This window comes from Pavona decussata, unplaced genomic scaffold (assembly GCF_977016875.1).
Source record: "Pavona decussata unplaced genomic scaffold, jaPavDecu1.1 SCAFFOLD_76, whole genome shotgun sequence".
Classification (NCBI taxonomy): Eukaryota; Metazoa; Cnidaria; class Anthozoa; order Scleractinia; family Agariciidae; genus Pavona; species Pavona decussata.
This window is the reverse complement of record NW_028145494.1, coordinates 1,234,646-1,253,924: the sequence shown is the minus strand read 5'-3', so window position 1 is coordinate 1,253,924 and position 19,279 is coordinate 1,234,646. Positions and strand designations below refer to the sequence as shown.

The following is a 19,279-nucleotide window of genomic DNA, read 5'->3' as shown; positions in this document are numbered from 1 at the left end:
ATGATTACCACGTCCAGAATTAAAATTGCCTTCCCATCCTCACAAGTCATCCTGATCCCAAAACAGAAGAAAATTTGTTCACATAACTTGCATAAAAATGAAAGTTAACTCCCAGAGGAGAAAAAATTTATTGTTCCTGTACACCAACATGGCTTCCATGACGTCACATGAAACCATGAATAGTTGGTATTTCTCCTGCTTTCCATGCCTCCTTTCAATGCCTCGCGCTAATCGGGTGAACCGAGCTTTATTTTTCCAATATTTGGAAAGGCATGGCCTATCTTCTTCAGGGTATTACGAAAAATATACTTCCCTGACCGTGACACGTGCACATCACATCACATCACATCACATCACATCACCCTGACCACTGCACATCACGATTACGATGACAAAAGGTCTTGTGATGGACATGCCCTGGAGAAACTGTTTTAAATACCACCTTATTAACAAGTTTTTTTTTTTTTTTTAACCCTGTCACTGAAACAACACTGTTAATTATAGACTGCGATCAATCTCCTTCTTCTCCTTAGTTCTGTAACACGCGCGATGGATTTAGCGAGCGAAAAAGCCGCGAGAAACACGGGAGAAAGAAAACCTTTTCCTTTCGTTCCTTATGCGTATTTGTATAAATGCTTGCGAGCGTTAACGAGACTGCACACTATTCTTGTCAATAGGGAAAAAAATCCAAAATTTTGTCGGATGTAAGACTCGAAGCTTGCGCAGTAGAGCATTATCCGGGATGGTTGAGACGACAGTCATGCGCAAATCACATGGCTGACATATAATCCGGGATACACACCTCACTTTGCACTTGAGAATCGCACGCTGTCAGACGCTTTCGGTTACGAGGTGCAGTTGACGTTTGCTTTTGTAATCATTCATCAAGGTCACGAACGGAAAGATATCACTTTCCACGGGATTCATCATTGATCCGTTTCTTGACCTTGATGAATATTCACAAGCAAATGAAGACATCTAGCAAATAAAAATATTTAGAAATACTTACCTATTTGTTTTATGGCAAAGTCAACTGCGCCTCGAAACCGTCTGTGCGTTAGATCGTGGTAAAATTTTCCCGTGGAAAGTGATCTCAATTCTCAAGCGGTGGATCTATAAAAGCAGCCAAACAAATTGATATCTTTCCGTTCCTGACCTTGATGAATGATTACAGAAGCAAATAAAGACAGCAAATAGAAAAAATACCGTGGAGGCTAATAATTCAAAATCTGCGAACCACTCAACTGTGAAATCAAAAGACTCGTTGTACTTTCACACGAGTTCTTCGCCCGTGGAGCCCAATCATTCAAAATCTGTGGAGTTTGTGCAGGATAATTCTATACAAATCACTAAACCTGCCATGACCCATTTTCAAAACCAATGCTTGCTGATTTTTACAACTCATCCAACTAAAACCTACTCTCCCTACCCTCAAAGTCGACCCCCTTTTCCAAACCCATTTACTGTTTAATTAAATCCCCACAACTTTATCCCCCTTCGCCAGCACCCACTTTCATATTGAAATCACTAGTTTTACTGTAACTTTGAGAAGGTGACCTGGGGAAAAAAGTACAGTCCTTGCCAATCTCGTACCCAGAGTCCTCAGGCTCTTTGGCCAGTGGTTGGTCGCCAGGGAAGACTCTGGGGAACTGGAATTACATTACCGCAGGATTTCTGCGGTAAAACAATGCAAGCTGTTACGAGGCAGCCAATCGAAAAAACATTTTTTCTTGAGTCCGTGTTGATCATTTCATCACCAAGAGCGTGACTGTCCAAGGTTAAAACGGAAATTCAAACGTTACATGCAGACCAGACGTTTGGTTCTGAGAAACAAAACTGTAATATGTGCAATTACAGCAGGAGTCAACCCTTCCCCCCCCCCCCCCCCCACCCCCGTCATAATTCTAATAAACTTCCAAATTCTCCTATCACCACGCTATTGGTCAGCTTGCAATGGATTGACTCGCGCTCGGTTCTGTTCCTTCCATTGGCTTACTAAGTCCAGGAGGAGGCCTGGGTCGAGGAGAACGTTTTTCAAACCCTGGGGGAGGTGATCGGAAATCATTTCTGGACTCTTGACATCCCCCCTTATCGCACACCTTCGCAAAACCTGGGGGTGGCATGCAAGGCTTGTTCTTATTAATTGTACTTGACCCCTTCGCAATTGGAGTTTCCTTAACAGAAGTAGTTTGACCTTCAGTGTTGCCACTTTTCAGCAGGGAAGTCTTGACACCTTCCGATGGCCGAGTATCCGAAGTCTGTTTAACAACCTCTTTAGAAGAGGACGTACTTTTACTGGAGTCCCCACCGGTTTTTGTCTGAAGGAACGGTTTGACACCTTCAACTGACCGGATTTTTGAAGAAGAAGTCGTACTCTCGTTCGACTCCTTGCCGCCATCTTGGAATTCCCTTTTCTTTTCACCAGATGTCCTTCCCCTTCCCGATTTTCCGCGCCCCCTTTTGGCAGATCGTGGTCTTTCCCTATTAGAATTCGGCGTTGGACTGCTGTCATTAGACCCACTAGAAACGTCCCTTACTGCTTTCTCTGATACACCTACAACAGAAGTGTGTTTATCTGATGCCAATTCTGTCTGATCGTTACCCTGTTTTGCGTGCGAACAAGGAGCAGACCCATTTTCCTGTTCATCAGATTCTTTAACATTCAATTTTTCTCTGACCTTCTTTTCTGTACTTCTTGGTCTCTCGTCTCCTGTTAAAAGTTTTTTATCCATTCTACTTTGCTCGTTGCGCTTAAAGCTCTCTCCTTCAGGTTTACTTCCAGTTTTATCCAAGCGACGCCTAGGACCTCGAGAGGTGCGCGAGTTTTTCGGAAACTCTTTTTTATCTTTCCTTACTGGTTTGTCGCTACGAACGGGGTTATTTGGTTCCTTAGTTTCCTTTGCTATATCAGGCCGCTTAGGAACATCATTTGCAGAGGGTTCTGCAACGGGGTTCGTTTCTACTGTGTCTGTCTCAGGCCCCGTAGGAGGCTCGCAATCTGGTATAGGTTCCTCTTGACGGACCTGTCAAACAACAGAAATGACACAACATCAACGCACTTGACCAGTTATTCAACATTGACTACCTAAGGCAATATGTTTTCGCTTTGGCCTTTCGTTTTATACCTTATTTTGTTTCATGAAAACAGTGATCAAAAGAAATGTGCTGAACACTAACTTCATGTTGTATTGAATGTTTGGTTTATCAACAGGGTCGATCACTAAAGGTAAATTGGCCACCGAAAAGAGATTCGAGGGCTGACGTTTTGAGCGTTAGTACTTCATCAGAGCGAATCGACGCTCGAAACGTCGGCACTCGAATCTCTTTACGGTGGCCAATTTACCTTTAGTTATCAACTCTGTTGATAAACCAAACATTCGTTTCTAATCCCTACCGACGCAGCACCACAGTTTCTTTAGAAACTAACTGAACCCTCTTTTCATGTTGCATTGTTCACTACTAGTTATAGAAGATGGTTTTGCGGTTTGCGTCGGCGATAAAATCTTTGAAAGTGGCCATTTCAATGAAAGCGGTTAAGAATACTGTTTGTTATACTGGAGAGGATAATCCAAATTTTGGAGTCTTTGGGTCAATTCCTAAATTGTGACCGTTCAAATGAAAAGTGCAAGTAGGACAATCCTGTGGTTCTATTTGTTCTGTTGTAAAACGTTTTGAGTCAATTAATATAAAGACAATTGGAGCAGTTCTTTCGTGAGCGCAGTGCTAGTTGTTTTTCAGACATTTTACAAAATGAAAGTCCGTTTTGTTTAAGGTTTTAAGCCATACCGATGTTATATCGATTAAAAATCTGTTTCTCTCCTGTTCAATGTCAATGACTCCCCCTTTCCGCTTTTGTTTCTCAAACAAGGAGGCCATTTTCTTCTGCAGTTTCCTTATTTCTTCACTGGGGTTATAGGCAATCTGCACGAATAAACAAACCACAAAAAAAGTTAAGGACTCTTAAAAACTTCTAAAGAGGTTCTGAGACTCCTATTCCTTCAAGGAGAATTCGAGAGGAATCAGTGAAAACAAATTATGAACAATTTTCAACACACCTCATCCTCGTTGAGCTCACTTGATGCAACAGTCTGCAGTTCTGTCAGGTTGTACGTGATTGGCACTCGACACATGGGACATTCTATCTGTGAAGTTTATCGCAGGAAACGTTTGCTTTTATTATTATTATTATTATTATTATTATTATTATTATTATTATTATTATTATTATTATTATTATTATTAATAATAATAATAATTATTGACATTGACATTGAAACTGCAGAAGGGGCCATTTGAGAGATGCGTATTTTGTTTATTTTTTGTTCTTTTCTTTTTATCAATTGGACCCCATTTTAAAATGTCGAATTTCATTTTTTAAAAACTTCATGACATTTGGGTTTTTTTCTTTTTCTTTACAAAAACATTATTGCTTGAAAACATTATCTTTTTTTTTAATCGAAATAAAATGTGAATAGGTTTTTAATAGCTCTTTTTTATATACTTTTAACTTGTAAATAGTAATTTGTGTGGAATATTTTAATAAAGGTTTTATATTTAATTATTATTATTATTATTATTATTATCATTATAAATAATAATAAAATCTTTATTACAAAACCTCAATTAAAATCCTATTTACAATCAACTTGCTGTTACAAAAAAATCCAATCAATTCATCGAAACACTATTCATTCACAAATTCTAAAATGAGAAGTAACTTAACCTTACATGAAAGAAGAGGAAATAGATATAATTAATAAAATTATTATTATTATTATTATTATTATTATTATTATTATTATTATTATTATTATTATTATTATTATTATTATTATCAACGTGACATCAAGAACGCGGACATTGACATTGAAACTGCAGAAGGGGCCATTTGAGAGATGCGTATTTTGTTTATTTTTCGTTCTTTTCTTTTTATCAAGTGGAAGTGATTTTAAAATGTCGAATTCATTTTTTTTCAAAACTTCATGACATTTGTTTTTTTTTTGTTTTTCTTTACAAAAACATTATTGCTTGAAAATATTATCTTTCTTTTTAATCGAAATGAATTGTGAATAGGTTTTTTTAATAGCTCTTTCTTATATACTTTTAACTTGTAAATAGCAATTTGTGTGGAATATTTTAACAAAGAATTATTTCATTATTATTATTATTATGATTATTATTATTATTATTATCAACGTGACATCAAGAACGCGGACATTGACATTGAAACTGCAGAAGGGGCCATTTGAGAGATGCGTATTTTGTTTATTTTTTGTTCTTTTCTTTTTATCAATTGGACCTCATTTTAAAATGTCGAATTTCATTTTTTAAAAACTTCATGACATTTGGGTTTTTTTCTTTTTCTTTACAAAAACATTATTGCTTGAAAACATTATCTTTTTTTTTAATCGAAATAAAATGTGAATAGGTTTTTAATAGCTCTTTTTTATATACTTTTAACTTGTAAATAGTAATTTGTGTGGAATATTTTAATAAAGTTTTTATATTTAATTATTATTATTATTATTTATTATTATTATTATTATCATTATTATTATTATTATTATTATTATTATTATTATAAATTTTGCGTGGTGACCTATCTTGAATTTTTTGCAAGCTTGCAATATTCAGGAAGCTACTTTAAATAGAAAAGTTTGGGAGAAAGTTATCACGTAGAATTTTCTGTATTGCCGGAGGAGTTAAAGAATTTGGGGGGATTTCCAAAAAAAATAAATAAATAAAAACGGTAGGCCACTGCAAAAAATGAAATTCATGGCTCCTTTTTGAGGAGCTGACAATTGCTATGGCATCAGAACTAGCCTCAGAATGATGTTAATAGTTTGCCCACATGATCAAATGGAAATTTTTTGTAACTTTTCATCATTTTACACACACTACAACAATGAAAAATCCTTACGAGCCTCCTAAAACAAATTGAAATAAGCAGTTGCAGAAAAAAGTGACCATCTCTGAGACAGCTTGATAAGTGGACGGGTTACACAAGAAAACGGGTTATGGTTTTGAATTCCAATTCAAGATTCTGTTTCCCCAGGCTTATTTTTATTTTGTTATTATTATTTTTTTTTTTTTTTTTATTTAGTTATTTATTTATTTATTTTTTTTTTTGGCCAGCAATAGTTGCTTAGATCACTGGAAGAGTGATGCTACTATTAATTTTAATACAGGTTAAGACAATCATAATAAAACTGAGAATAAAATTATACCAAAGTTGTTGCCCTCCCCCCCTCTCCCCTAGTTAACCTTACCTCAGTTTTGTCTTCAGATGCATCTTGTTGTTGAAGTGAAAATTCTATGTACCTTGCTAAGCAGCCACAATGGAAATAATGATAACATTCTGTCTTGGTGAATTCATGACTGTCCTGTGGTGAGAGATTTGCCAATGTATTAAGAGACATGTACTGTTAGGGAAGTGGTCAAAACTACTCAGTACTCAAACAGGACCTACCAAACCACAAAATAGATGGTGGCCTCTGCCTACACCCCCCTTCCTCAACCTCAAAGATGGTGTCTTTATTGGAAGTGACACCTCCATCCAGCGATAAAAAATGACAGTGAGATTCAAACCTCACTTTTCTTGTTTATCTAGCAACGCTGACTCTTGTAAGCTGAATATTTCTGTGTTAATTCAAATTTTAAAGCAAATAAAATTTTGTCTGTAATATTCATGAGATAGGTGGTATCTTCAATAACCCCCAGTCCCCAGACAAGGTGGGTCCTCTTTGAACAAACTTGTTGTGACCAGTCTCCTCATGTTGTTTACCCCTTCAATACCACTTATCTTGCAAAAAAAAACTTGTGTTGCAAGTTGCAGGAAAGGTAGACTAGTCTTCTTCATTTTGCAGCATTATGGGATACATTGAACCAAGGTAGCATGTTAAATTCAACTTGCAATGCAATGCTACGGTGGCCCACAAGTATCACGGCAAAAGTTTGAAGTCAATACTGCACAATTAAAAAAATCATTTCAACATCTACTTTAATTTAATACCCAAAGTTTTAGGGAACAAAATTCATTTTGAAATTGACTAAAAATTTATTTGTTAAGCACGGCAAAAGTTTGTAAACATCACGGCAAAAGTTTGTGAACACCACGGCAAATGTTTTTTAACACCACGGCAAAAGTTTGTGAACACCACGGCAAATGTTTCTTAACACCACGGCAAAAGTTTGTGAACACCACGGCAAATGTTTTATAACACCACGGCAAAAGTTTGTGAACATCACGGCAAATGTTTGTGAACACCACGGCGGAAGTGAAATTTAAAGCGGAAGTGAGGCTCGTGCAAGTTTTCTGCCGAGCAACGAAGCCACGTGACATTTTGCCGCCATTGCTGTAGAACGTTTGCAGGGATTCGTGAATGTGGCAAAATGGACAAGAAGGGAGAAGGAAAAGAAAGCGACGAGAGTAATTTTATGTAAGTATTCATCGCTTATAACCTTTTCAAGTTCATAAAGCCTGTGAATCAGAAGGCATTTGCTACTGTCGTTATTTAAAAAGGAGGTTATCGGTGAAAATGTGCTTCAACTAGAGGTGCGGCCAAGTTCTGCATCTGTAAAGACAGAACAGGAGGGATTATGCGATAGCAGTTCGCTGCTTGCGTACCATTCTTCGTTTTCAGGTAGTCGATCAGATCTGCAAGACATGAAAATCGATCGATCCTTTTACAATGCATCTCTAGAAGCTAACTTTTACATGAAAGATTTGGCGCGGTTGCGACGCTTCACATTTGCTGATTGATTTAACTTAATTTTTGCAAAATGATGTTCACGTTTTATAAGGTTATGTTCCAAGAGAATTTGTTGCTGACAATGCTGGCTTTTAATCAGTATGTCAAGTGCAACTCCCAAACAAAATGATATAGTATAAGCTTGTACATTGCTGAGTTTTTTAAGATTACAACTTCAACTCTCTCTAAAGTGGACACCCTGAGGATCGACTCGTCGACTCTAGCTGCATGCCTTAGAGGGGAATCTGCCTTTAAGTTAGTTTAAGTACAGGCAAATAAGGGAAATTTGGCTGGGACCAGCTAGCTCTAGGGTGTCTGCTTTACAGATATTTAGTAACCACCCCTTTGTTTGGCCTAAAATTAATACCCCCCCCCCCCCCCCCCTTCCTTGAACAGGGGATTAATAATAGCAAATATTCTGTTGAAGTCTAGTTTGTCAAATGTCTTACATAGTTATCTGGCAATACTGAAAATCAAAAATTTTTCTTAACAGATTTTGTACTGCTTGTGGAAAGAAAGTTAGAAAAAAGACACGATTCTGTTGGAACTGCAATAATGATCAATCAAAAAATGGTCCTCCAGACTGGAATGAGGAATCTGAAAGTGCATGTAGTTCAAGTCAGCATGCTTCTTTTGGAAGACCGCAGACCCACAAGAGAAAAGCCATGTCATTTGAAAGCTATGTAACTGCCAAATCGTCTGAGAAGCAGGCATGTGAGTTTCGCTCGAAGAAAAAAGCCCCCAAAAAAGATGACAATGTGGAAGTAACTATAAATATCGGTTTGAAAAGGTTTGATGAGGAGGAGCTTAAGACCATCCGTGGAAAGCGCCTACCTATAGCTGTCCCTGCAAATGCAACATATAGAACAATTCTTGAGAAGGCAGTGGCTAAGTGGAAGGCATTCGACAGGCGATTTGAGACAACCAAAGAGTATGTCCTACTCTATGAAGATGGAACACAGGCACTGTTTATGCCCGGTAGGTTGGGTTTTTTTTTTTGGTTCATACTCTAGGCTGTAGTTAGACATTTATTGACACTTGGATTTGTTTTGGGTACAAAATCCTGGGTGAAAAATTATTTGGTATTAACAAACGTTCCTTGATGTAGATGTGGACCTTTGAAACTGGTAAATGACAATAGTTCATCATTATTTCATTATTCTGTTACCTGAGATAAACTGAGAATTCAATCGCATAGAGAGCATAAGACCAGGAAAAAAAACACACAGCGGTGTTTGTTCTATTGACCTTTAGCCGTAGACAAATTCATTGCTCTCCCCAGACATTTAATATTTTTGTCAACTTACTGACATTTTTTTTTCATAATGTTTTCCTTCTTTTATCAGGCCAAGCAAAGGATTTTTTTTCCTTGAATCAGTACAAAACAGAAGTTGGAAAAGACTTCAAGCGCTTAGTTTTTTACCTGTGTGACACTGATCACTTTTCTGCCTATGAGAAGTATCTCCAGGAGCCTACCAATATAACAGAGGATGACTGCAGTTCCTTTGAAGATCATGATGTGTTTCCTTCCACTTGTGAGCAAATAGAGTTGGATGAGACCATAGCTCGAAAAATACAGGAAGAATGGAATTCCTGCAATTCAGATGAAGAGATTGATGTTCCAAGGCTGGAGAGCCAAGCAACTAAGACTCTGGATGATGACTATACACGCATTAACAACTACAGAGATGTGGTACAAGAGTTGGCCTCCAAAGTGAAACATGATGGTCGATTTTATATTGCAACAAGAAGAAAAGCTCCATTCTCCAGAGTTGTTAGCTTGTGGCAAAGACAAGTCTCCAAGTCCCACCCAACAAATACATTGAGAGTCCACTACAGTGGGGAAGAAGGCATTGACAGTGGGGCCATTACCCTAGAATTTTTAGAACGAAGCATTGCTGATATGGCACAAAGCATGTTCCCAGATGGAGCTCCAGTGGAGTCATCCTTCCTTGTACAAAATGGCAGTTTTCGGACATGTGGAGAAATAGTTGCAGTGTCCCTTGCTCAGGGAGGACCACCCCCCTGTTTCCTGGAACAATGTACCTATGAGTCAGCATTTAAAGAAATTGACATGATGAATATTGGAGAAGAAAATCTTACAACCAAAGAAAATAAGCTGCTTGAAGAGGTCAGATCTGACTGCCAAAAGCACACAGATCTTATCATTGATAATGGCTACACTGGTACTATCAAAGAGGAGAACTTGGAAGCCATCATCAGGTCTTTAAAAGTGAGCTTTGTATCCCGTAGATGTCTTTACATGAAAGAATTTATGCTTGGCCTGAGTAGCTATGGACTAGATCAAATAATTATGCAAAAGCCACTTGTCTGTCAGCCTCTCTTTGTTATCGGGGAACTCAAGAAAGATGTTACACCTGATGCTGACTACCTGTTCTCACTTCTGCAACCCCATTATTCACGGGAAGGCACATCAAGGCGATGCTTTGAAGAGGACATCATGGACTTCTTTCAAGATACACTCAATGACTATGAAACAGGAAACATGGTAGGTCATCTGGCACCTGTTGCACTTAACTACAAGGAGGAAGATGAGGAGACTGGTGAGGAGAATGAAAAGGAAGCGGGTACCAATGAAGGTGAAAACGAGGTGTTTGAGAGTCCTAGTCTCAGTATACCAGGAGTCATGGGCTGGCTGACAGGATCACAACATAAGCCAATCTCTGGAGAAAAGTTCAAAATACCAGTCTATTTTGATCATGACTGTTTGAAGAGTAAGCCAGGGCACACTGTTTGTTTTCCAGTTGTAAGTGCCTGTGCAAAGTCGATTACATTTCCAGTTCAGCATTTAAAAAGTGCAGAATCATTCAGAGAACTCTTTACTTTGGCTTATCGTAAAAGCCAGTCTTTTGGTTTGCCATGAACTTGTCTGACTTTGACAGGGTTTGATTGTTGGAAAGATATTTGACACTTACCTCAGCCTTTGTTTTCATATTTTCAAAGACTCCTATTATTGTTAAAGTTAAAAGCTGTGGGTCATACATGTAGGTGAACTATCATAAACAACCTTCATATTAGCTGTTGTAGGCTTTGTTAATATAACAAAGTTATAAAGTTATAAAGTTGTAAAGTTAACGTTCTTGTTATTTTGTAAACGACCAGCAGACTCAAGCAGGTTATATTGGTCTGCAATTTTGACATAGCCTTTTGTTGACATTTTAACACAATGTTTCTGTTTATTGTTACAGTGCTATTAAAATGGTGAACATAGTGGTTGTAAAAATATTTCTGGATTATGGTTGCTTGTGAACTGTGGCCAATCAGAATCAAATTCAAGTTGTTCTGTGACTTATAGAAGCCTTTTTTGTATTCAGCAGTTTCTTACAATCACAGGCTTTGGGACATCATTGGCTACAACCAACATCCCAGAAACATTTTTGGTATTCATGGTTTTATTAGCCACACCACAGGTTGAAAAGCTGTCAGTGTATAGTGAAAAAGTTTAACTCAACATTTTTTGTCTAATAGATTGGTATTCAAGTAAGTTTACCAATAAAGAGCTATTATGGCATATTTCTAAATTGGTGGCATATTTTAAAGTCTTTCTTAACAAACGAAACATAGTTTTTTTTATAACCCTCATGCCTTCAAGTAATCAAAGTTGCACTTATTTTGTCAGTTACTTATTTAAGAGCCGTTGGATGCACAGTCCAATAACGTGTTGTACAACTCTAAACCTTCTCTCCAATTTCCAGGCCTCTGTAAATCATAAGTAGTGAGAACATACTGGAAATACTCCTGATATTCATTTCTTTCAGCTCGTTCAATTAACTGCACTCTAGCATATTCCATCTCGTTGTCAGGAACATGTGCTATCAGGTTAGGAGCCCCACCATGATTCTCTGGTAAATAGTACAAGGAATCGGGTCGTCCAGGTATGGTGTCGTGTCTTGACTTACGAATGTAATGGGTGTTCCAATGCTCTTTAAGCTGGTCAATATCCAGCTGCAATAATGGCGCGAAACAGAACCACAAACACTCGGATTCTAGCTCGCTAGCTGGATTAAATGTTCCTTGGTCTTCTAAGTCTTTGAAAAAGTTTATCCACCAGTTTGTTCTGCTTCTTCTGAAGTAGGACCACCACGCCTCTATTCGCTGATTCCTGGGAGATGGAACGTAACGATGGCTGTTTAAATCATCCCGAAAAAAACTGTGAATTGAAGCCATTAATCCATTCTCGGTCCCCAAATCAGTGATCAGTTTCTGAGGACATCCAACTTGCTGTTCAACGGCCTCAAGATAGTAGGTCGCTATATTATGCGGCCAGTTGTTTGATCGTGTTACATACAACCATAACACTTTTCTGCTCCATCCATCGACGCAGGCGTGAATAGGAAAGCCGAAGGGTTTGAGCTTATCATATCCATCACAGTGCCATGAGTCATTAGGCCCATTATTCCTGTAGACCCTTCTACGAAGCCTGTGCGCTCTTCTTTCCTCCGTTCCTTCGGGATCCAATTCTTTGAGCAAAATTTCGACAACAGAACGAGGGACACTAATACCTTGCAACTTGAGAGTGTGCCAAATATGTCTATAGCCTCCCATGCAGTCAGGTCCATCTAAGAGACTTCTGATCTTGTCTCGAACTGAATTCAGATCGTATTGCAGATTTCTTCTTTTCAGACCGTATTCTTTAATGCGCCTTTTCAACGTAGCTATACTCATTCTAATACCATGGCACTGATCTAAAAGTGCAAGTATTTCATCATAAGTAAATCCTTTCTTGAAATAATCGCGAATCGCCTCCTCTTCTCCATGTGCTTCGCTATCCGCCATTTTGTGTATTTGGAGCCGTGTTAGGAGTGGCGCGAGGGATGTTCACTTCCTCTCTAAAATTTCACTTCCGCCGTAGACTTTTACAAACATTTGCCGTGGCGTTTACAAACATTTGCCGTAATGTTCACAAACTTTTGCCGTGATGTTTACAAACTTTTGCTGTGGTGTTCACAAACTTTTGCCGTGATGTTTTCAAACTTTTGCCGTGGTGTTCACAAACTTTTGCCGTGATGTTTTCAAACTTTTGCCGTGGTGTTCACAAACTTTTGCCGTGATGTTTACAAACATTTGCCGCGGTGTTCACAAACTTTTTCCATGCTTAACAAATCAACTTTTCGTCAATTTCAAAATTAGTTTTGTTCCCTAAAACTTTGGGTATTAAACTAAAGTAGATGTTGACATGATTTTTTTAATTGTGCAGCATTGACCTGAAACTTTTGCCGTGATACTTGTGGGCCACCGTACAATGCAGATTGCAAGTTGCACAAAAAGATGGCCTCACCTCATGCAACAAGGCCTTTAGAGTCTTGTCATTATTTTATAGTAATAGTATTGTATTAACATTTTGCATTGTATATACGTTTTTATGTATATCTTTTGTGGGCAAACAAACAAAAAAAGGTATATTTACTTGTGATATAATATGATATAATATGATACGATACGATACGATACAATACGATGTGATATGATACGATATCCTCCACAGGTTTATTATGAACTCAATGGCAAAATCTGCAGTTCCCAGTTGGCTTGATAGCTCAGTTAGTAGAGTGCTGCACTGGTGTTTTTTTGGGGTTTTTTTTTTTTTGTTTTTTTGTTTTTTTTTTTGCAGCTGCTTTCATTTATTAACTTCACCGAGGCTAAAATAAATAAGAATACAAAAATCGAACTACATAGAATGAAACATTCAAAGGTAAAAAGTAAGAAAAATTAATAAGTTAAATAACTTTTAATAAGTTTTGCTTAAGTGGCATATATAACTGACATAACTGTGATGGTCTTTGATTTATCTAAAACAAATAAATGCCAATCGGAAAAGAGTGAACGCTACTTAAGGTCTTGTCCACACCGGAAGATGCATTTTTGTTTGACAACATGAACTTTACAGTCCAAGTTCATATTCCGCCCTGCATGCAAATTTGAGCTCAGTTAAAGTGAATGAAAGTAGATGCCAATCCTGTAAGAATTCATAAATACAGCATATTTACATTTATGTTTTCAGACTCACCTGAAAGTGGCAAAGACAAATAGCACAAGCACAGCTGGGCACATTGTTATCAGTTAAACTTTCCTTCGCATACTGAAAAACGCAAACAATGGAAATCATTGCACGAAGTTACCCAATTATATCACTTTTGAACCTATATTAACCATAAAGGCTGAGGGTCAAAACCCAACCTTAAATTATCAAGTTTTACATCATTGTTATTCACAGTGAATTTAAAAATAAGTGAAACATATGATAGCCAAAGTGAACTGAAATCTGCTGACAAACGTTTTAGTGCCAGAGGTTTTCCTTGTATGGTTTCCAGTTCCCATCAAAGCTGTTGTTGACCACAATCTTACCTCAATGCACACAATAAAAAATCTAAAAAATCTCTGGTACCCTGAATACAGTCTCGTGGGCAAGGTGAATGATGAATTTAATGTACACTAAGTCCACATTCAAACAGAATTTACCTCAATAAGCTCATATAACATAGGTCTTCCAAGGCATGTTTCTGCAAGTTTTCTCAGGTTTGACAAAATGCTGCAAACAATAACATATTATTGTTAAATATGACCAAGCTCATTTAGTCCTGATGCAAAAACAAAATTGGCCAAGCTCCTTTTGTTATTCACATGTTGACCAAGATAAAGTCAATATTTGCCTGTTAACAAAGAAATGAGCAAAGGACAAGTTTCTACATGTACATCAGAATCCATTTTTGAACACACAAAAAAAGTGCACTTGAAACTACACAAATGCCTTATTGCCAATAACAATAACATGACTAATATTTATTAGTTTACTTCCACACAACATCAAATGATTAAACACATTATCAGGAAAAATACTTAACTTAATTTACTGAACAACTGCAAAACTAATCTAGTTGAGTAAAGGTAAACATGTGCAAGTGAAGGGTTGTGAGGAATAAAGCCTCAAGTGACTTTTGATCAAAGGTCAAAATCTCATCTGAATGCAGGGCAATTTGGAAGAAGAATCTAGCTATTTATCAGAAGTCACTTAAGGCTTTTTTCCAGACACCCCTTCAAGTGGTCTTGATGAAAAAGCTGGACCACCTGAGCAGTCACTCATACTGCATGTTTGCATTCATTTAGACTGCATGTAGGGTGGAAATAAAGTACATAATTTTTATATGAGACATTACTATCTCACTGCCTCCTTTTCTTATTGCACATACAATCTTGGTTCTTTTCAAGGACAGTCCTCCTAAAACATAGGTAGTTTTGCACAATTCATGGCTATACGGGGGAAATAGATTTTAGCAAGAGTATTGGAATTCAGAAAGAAAATTGCAAGTAACCAGACATTTTTACAAAAGAATACAAAAGGATCAATCTGGACAAAATTGATGTCATTTTTAAGTATTTTATGAATGCTTTCTGTTTAAGTAGCTCTGAAAAATATGTGGTTACCCCCAACCCTTCATTTTCTTTTTGGATTCCAGTAGCCCTTGCTAAGATCTGCTTTGCCCAACAAAGTCAACTAAAAGGAGCATAAAGATACCTTAGTTGTACTTGGTGGCTTTGTCCTTAATTGTTAAATGCCGAGTCAATTTAGATGAAGGTACCAGGAGATTCTTTAGATCAGCATTTATGATATTTTTGATCTACAAAGTTATGCTCCGTCCATCTGAACAGGCACATATGTACAGTCTACTCTAAAGATGGTGCAAAAGTGTCAACATGGATCACAATAATGTCCACCACATTACCTGTCAACATGGGCTTCAGATAATCCCCTGGGAGTCTTGATTTGAATGGAAGGCAACTCATATGGGTACTGATAAATAAAGACAAGAAGGTCTAGTTTAGTTGTTATCACGCGTCAAAATGAGTTTGATTCATAGTTAACAGAAGATTGGTATAACAGACACAAAAGAACAGTATACTTAGTATTGCCTGAAGATGTCATGGTAGGGAAATGCAAAGGATTTTTGAAAGTTTGAAATTTGTAATTTGGTATTTTTCTCTTTAAAAATTTCCCATTTTGACAGGGGTTTTTTGGTAGGGGGGAGTGGGGAGGGATGGTGCAATACAAAAACTTGCAGATATTGTTTAGGTTTAAGATAAAGATTTACTGGAAAGGCATGGTAACCTTTTGGAAAGGGGCAAGATGCATAAAGTAAGGCATTGGAAAGAGGGCAGTTTTTTTTTCAATCTTGTACTGTGAAAGGAGAGCTTCTGGCTGAACAATGTTGGAATGGGGACAGACATACCTTTTGAGGAAGAGATATCACCAATGTAAGGCACACAAAGCGCTTGTCTTCTTCATCTCCTGTGCTTGGATGAAGCAAAACACTCACAGCTGCAGGTCTGAAAGGGATACCCTGAAATTATTATATTTACGATGCAATTTGCTTGCTATCTTGTGACTATAACTATAACCTTGGCCTTGATTATTCTTGCTATCATGCTCAACTGCATGCAACAATAATAATAATAAACATCACTATTCCACATGTCCTTCATAGTTATTATGGGCAGTCGGTACCTTTTATTAATTAATTAATAACTAAGGAATTAATGCATAATTAATTAATTGATTAAAGTTTACTCTTTTGTAAACTAACTTAAAGTTTTGTCATGGGTACAATAAAGTGTTGTTGTTGTTGTTGTTGTCCTAAATATCATTTGAAATGGTACCAGGCTACATAACAGTCTTACTTGACAATGTGAACAGACACCAAGATGGCGTAATCAGGTGGACACAGCCCTGTGGCAGGTTAATAAGTCTTCCGGTTATATATGCAAAACAAAGTAACTTAAGTATTGGCAGGGCCTTTCTTATCTCCCCAGCGCTGTACAGGCTGGATCAGACAAGATAAAGGCAAAGGTATAAGATGGCAAGATATGAGCAATGCCTAGAGCTTGGGGGAAGTCACAAAGAAAAAACTTAACTGCCACAGATGCATGCGTTACATGAATCCCCCGCAAGCAAACCCTAGTCTAAATAAAATTGCCCAAAACACAAGCCATTATGGAGACTGTGGAAAGTAGCACAGATTCAGGTGTGCAGTAAAAATCTGGTAAGTCTGATGACCTAGAGCGACCTAGAGTTAAGACCTTTCATTTTAAGTTCAACTTGAAATTTTGATTGCAAATAATGTAATTTGTAAACAATATTATCATTGCACATCTAATAAAAATGTCTGACCTTCCTCCCTCCATGCGTTTTTCTAAAATAAATCAGTGAAACTGCAGCTAGTGAAAATTTTGTTTTGGCTAGTGAAATCAGACCTGGTACTAGCCACTGGACTAGTGAGCTAAAAAGTTAGTCTCAAGCCTTGCTGGAAATCCGAGATAGTGAGTGGTGAGGAAGGGAGGGGGCCCGCAACTCAATCCAACTGCATTTCGTTGTTGAGCTTTGCTGAGATAACCCCATGATGCTGAGACACGGAGAGAAAGTTGCATCACACCCGGGTTTGTTGAGGGCCAAGGTAACTAAATTATTAACAAAAGAGCAATCACCTGGGTGGTTAAATAATGCAAGTACTAAGTTATCTACATTAAGGGGAGTGGACACTATGGGTCTCTGGTTGTACTGGCACTGTTCCACTTTACTTTGCTTGGGTCACCAATGCTAAGTCTGAAATTATTTATTTAGTCTAGTAAAATATTTGCGCTTGATTGTTAGATGCTGTCAAACAAACAGCATCATGACAAGACCAATGACAGGTTTCTCATGAAAAGGAATTTGAGCAACAAGACATTGCTTTCTAGACCTCACTGGTTGCAGCAGTATTGACTGTTGAAAAACAAGAAGCTACGTAATCCCTCTTACCAATCACAACAAATGCAAACAACATAATGTTCTCTTCCAGAAGATATCCATACCCCTCTTTCAGAATCCTCCCCCCCCCCCCCCCACCAACACTTCCCAACATCCAAATCAAAAATGAAATTAACATTTTAGTTTCATACTTTCCTTTAAAAAGTTTGGCTTTTCAAATAAATCTCCCTCTTGAACTTTTCAAAGAACTTACATAAGGGAAGGGGTTATATGTTGTAAATATTTCCTGAAACCAATCTGAACAAAGCTGAAAATGGTGTTACAAAATGCATGCAAGCAAAAATCAATTGATTTTAGTTTAACTTCTAATTGATTGCAAAAGTTGTGCAATTTTTAACCAATCACAGAGCATACTGAACTAAAATAGAAGTAAATGGGGTATCACTTTCAACACTAATATAAGTACAATCAAACCACTCTAATATGATCAACTATTAAATTATTGTTAGAGAAAAAATTGTTCCTTGATCCTGTCATATTATATCAAACAAAAAGGTTCGTTTTCAGGATCGAAAAAAACGTCCTACACCACTTGACAAAGATTCCGTGAGAGAATCGAAAGTTTGTGCTTTTTCATAATTTTTCCATCCTGAAAACGAAACCTTGTTTTGATATTAAATTATTATTATTTTACAAAAATAACTGGACCAGACCTGTATGGACAGTACATTATCACGCTGGGATTCCCAAGACCCTAGATAGGGTTTCTAAATTTTGCCCGCAGTTCTTTCGCCCGGACGCCTAATCATATTTTAACACGTAAGCTTTTGGCATATTAATGTTAATAATTTAAATTAACTCTTAAGTTCAAGATATTCATAGAGAAAAAACTGAAGGCCAAATATCAAGTAAAGGGCGTGCAGAGAACGACAATAATTTTAAGCAAAAACTTGGCTGATGATGTGAGATTATCATGAAGAGAAGTTGTTCTGGTTATGCCCACCTTTGGCGCAGCCCTTCGACTGTTAGCTCGTGAATATAAATGGCTTCCAATAGCTCAATTTCTTCTTCAACAGAATAACTGAAAGTTAAAAAAGATTCTTAATAAGTTATCACTCACGGAAGCTTTTAGTTTGAAGAAGTACAAGCAAACTTTAAGAAAACATTCCATCAAATACCTTCCCTCTCCAGGATCGACCGCCGCCATATTTTAAGTTGCATCATCGGCAGTAATGTGTGCGGGCTCAGTTTTTCTTCTCAGCATTCTCGTCCCCAGAGCCCCCACGGATTTAAAATTAAGATCGTAGGCTCTGGGAACAAGGATGATCCCATGATCCCAGGGGGACAGAGCAGAGAGCTTGCGTAAAAAACGTCTCGGTGGGGGGGGGGGGGGGGGGAGTCAAGAGGAGCACGCAGGGGGAGGGGAGATTTTTTTTTCACTTTTATTACTTATATGTTTATTTATTTACTTTGCTTCTTTTCGCCCCGCCACGACTGCTACGCAGGTTAGAGGGCCAAGGGCAAAAAAGCCAGCCGTACGGATAATACCTGCAACACAATACTACTTCACTGTGAGTTTAATTTGACTTTATTTGAGAGAAATTAAACTAAAATTAAAAAGCCAGCCGTACGGATAATACCTGCAACACAATACCACTTCACTGTGAGTTTAATTTGACTTTATTTGAGAGAAATTAAACTTAGTTTAGCCAAACTGCATTTTTCTGGGGCTGAAACAAAAGTCGGAAAGATGCATGCTATGTATTTT

At 37.6% G+C, this 19,279-nt stretch overlaps 3 protein-coding genes across 3 annotated transcripts; 1 reads left to right on the top strand and 2 right to left on the bottom strand.

The window, feature by feature from the left end:
* Positions 1 to 110: 110 nt before the first annotated feature.
* LOC146476539 (uncharacterized) lies at positions 111 to 18,739 on the bottom strand. Its single transcript, XM_085114406.1, has 10 exons — positions 18,690 to 18,739; positions 18,515 to 18,592; positions 15,998 to 16,094; positions 15,494 to 15,561; positions 14,232 to 14,301; positions 13,780 to 13,851; positions 6,270 to 6,383; positions 4,056 to 4,142; positions 3,787 to 3,921; positions 111 to 3,023 (listed from the first exon to the last, which is right to left on the bottom strand). The coding sequence occupies exons 1-10, from the start codon at positions 18,716 to 18,718 to the stop codon at positions 1,944 to 1,946; spliced, it is 1,830 nt and encodes a 609-aa protein (XP_084970532.1). The 5' UTR covers positions 18,719 to 18,739; the 3' UTR covers positions 111 to 1,943.
* Positions 7,393 to 10,635, top strand: LOC146476541 (uncharacterized). The gene is made up of 3 exons (XM_085114523.1): positions 7,393 to 7,439; positions 8,245 to 8,729; positions 9,098 to 10,635. Exons 1-3 carry the CDS (start codon positions 7,393 to 7,395, stop codon positions 10,633 to 10,635), a joined length of 2,070 nt encoding a protein of 689 aa, XP_084970649.1.
* On the bottom strand, positions 10,990 to 12,646 carry LOC146476540 (uncharacterized). Its single transcript, XM_085114295.1, has one exon. It carries the CDS (start codon positions 12,546 to 12,548, stop codon positions 11,400 to 11,402), a length of 1,149 nt encoding a protein of 382 aa, XP_084970421.1. The 5' UTR covers positions 12,549 to 12,646; the 3' UTR covers positions 10,990 to 11,399.
* Positions 18,740 to 19,279: the final 540 nt, after the last annotated feature.

Excerpts from the sequence above, each read along its gene's own strand:
- LOC146476541 (XM_085114523.1), top strand. The coding sequence starts at position 7,393 with ATGGACAAGAAGGGAGAAGGAAAAGAAAGCGACGAGAGTAATTTTAT. Across the intron at positions 7,440-8,244 it reads AGCGACGAGAGTAATTTTAT|ATTTTGTACTGCTTGTGGAA; the intron begins GTAAGTATTCAT and ends TTTTCTTAACAG. Across the intron at positions 8,730-9,097 it reads ACAGGCACTGTTTATGCCCG|GCCAAGCAAAGGATTTTTTT; the intron begins GTAGGTTGGGTT and ends TTCTTTTATCAG.
- LOC146476540 (XM_085114295.1), bottom strand. The coding sequence starts at position 12,548 with ATGGCGGATAGCGAAGCACATGGAGAAGAGGAGGCGATTCGCGATTAT.
- LOC146476539 (XM_085114406.1), bottom strand. The coding sequence starts at position 18,718 with ATGGCGGCGGTCGATCCTGGAGAGGGAAG. Across the intron at positions 6,384-13,779 it reads TTTGTCTTTGCCACTTTCAG|GACAGTCATGAATTCACCAA; the intron begins GTGAGTCTGAAA and ends CTCTCACCACAG. Across the intron at positions 4,143-6,269 it reads CATCTGAAGACAAAACTGAG|ATAGAATGTCCCATGTGTCG; the intron begins GTAAGGTTAACT and ends TAAACTTCACAG.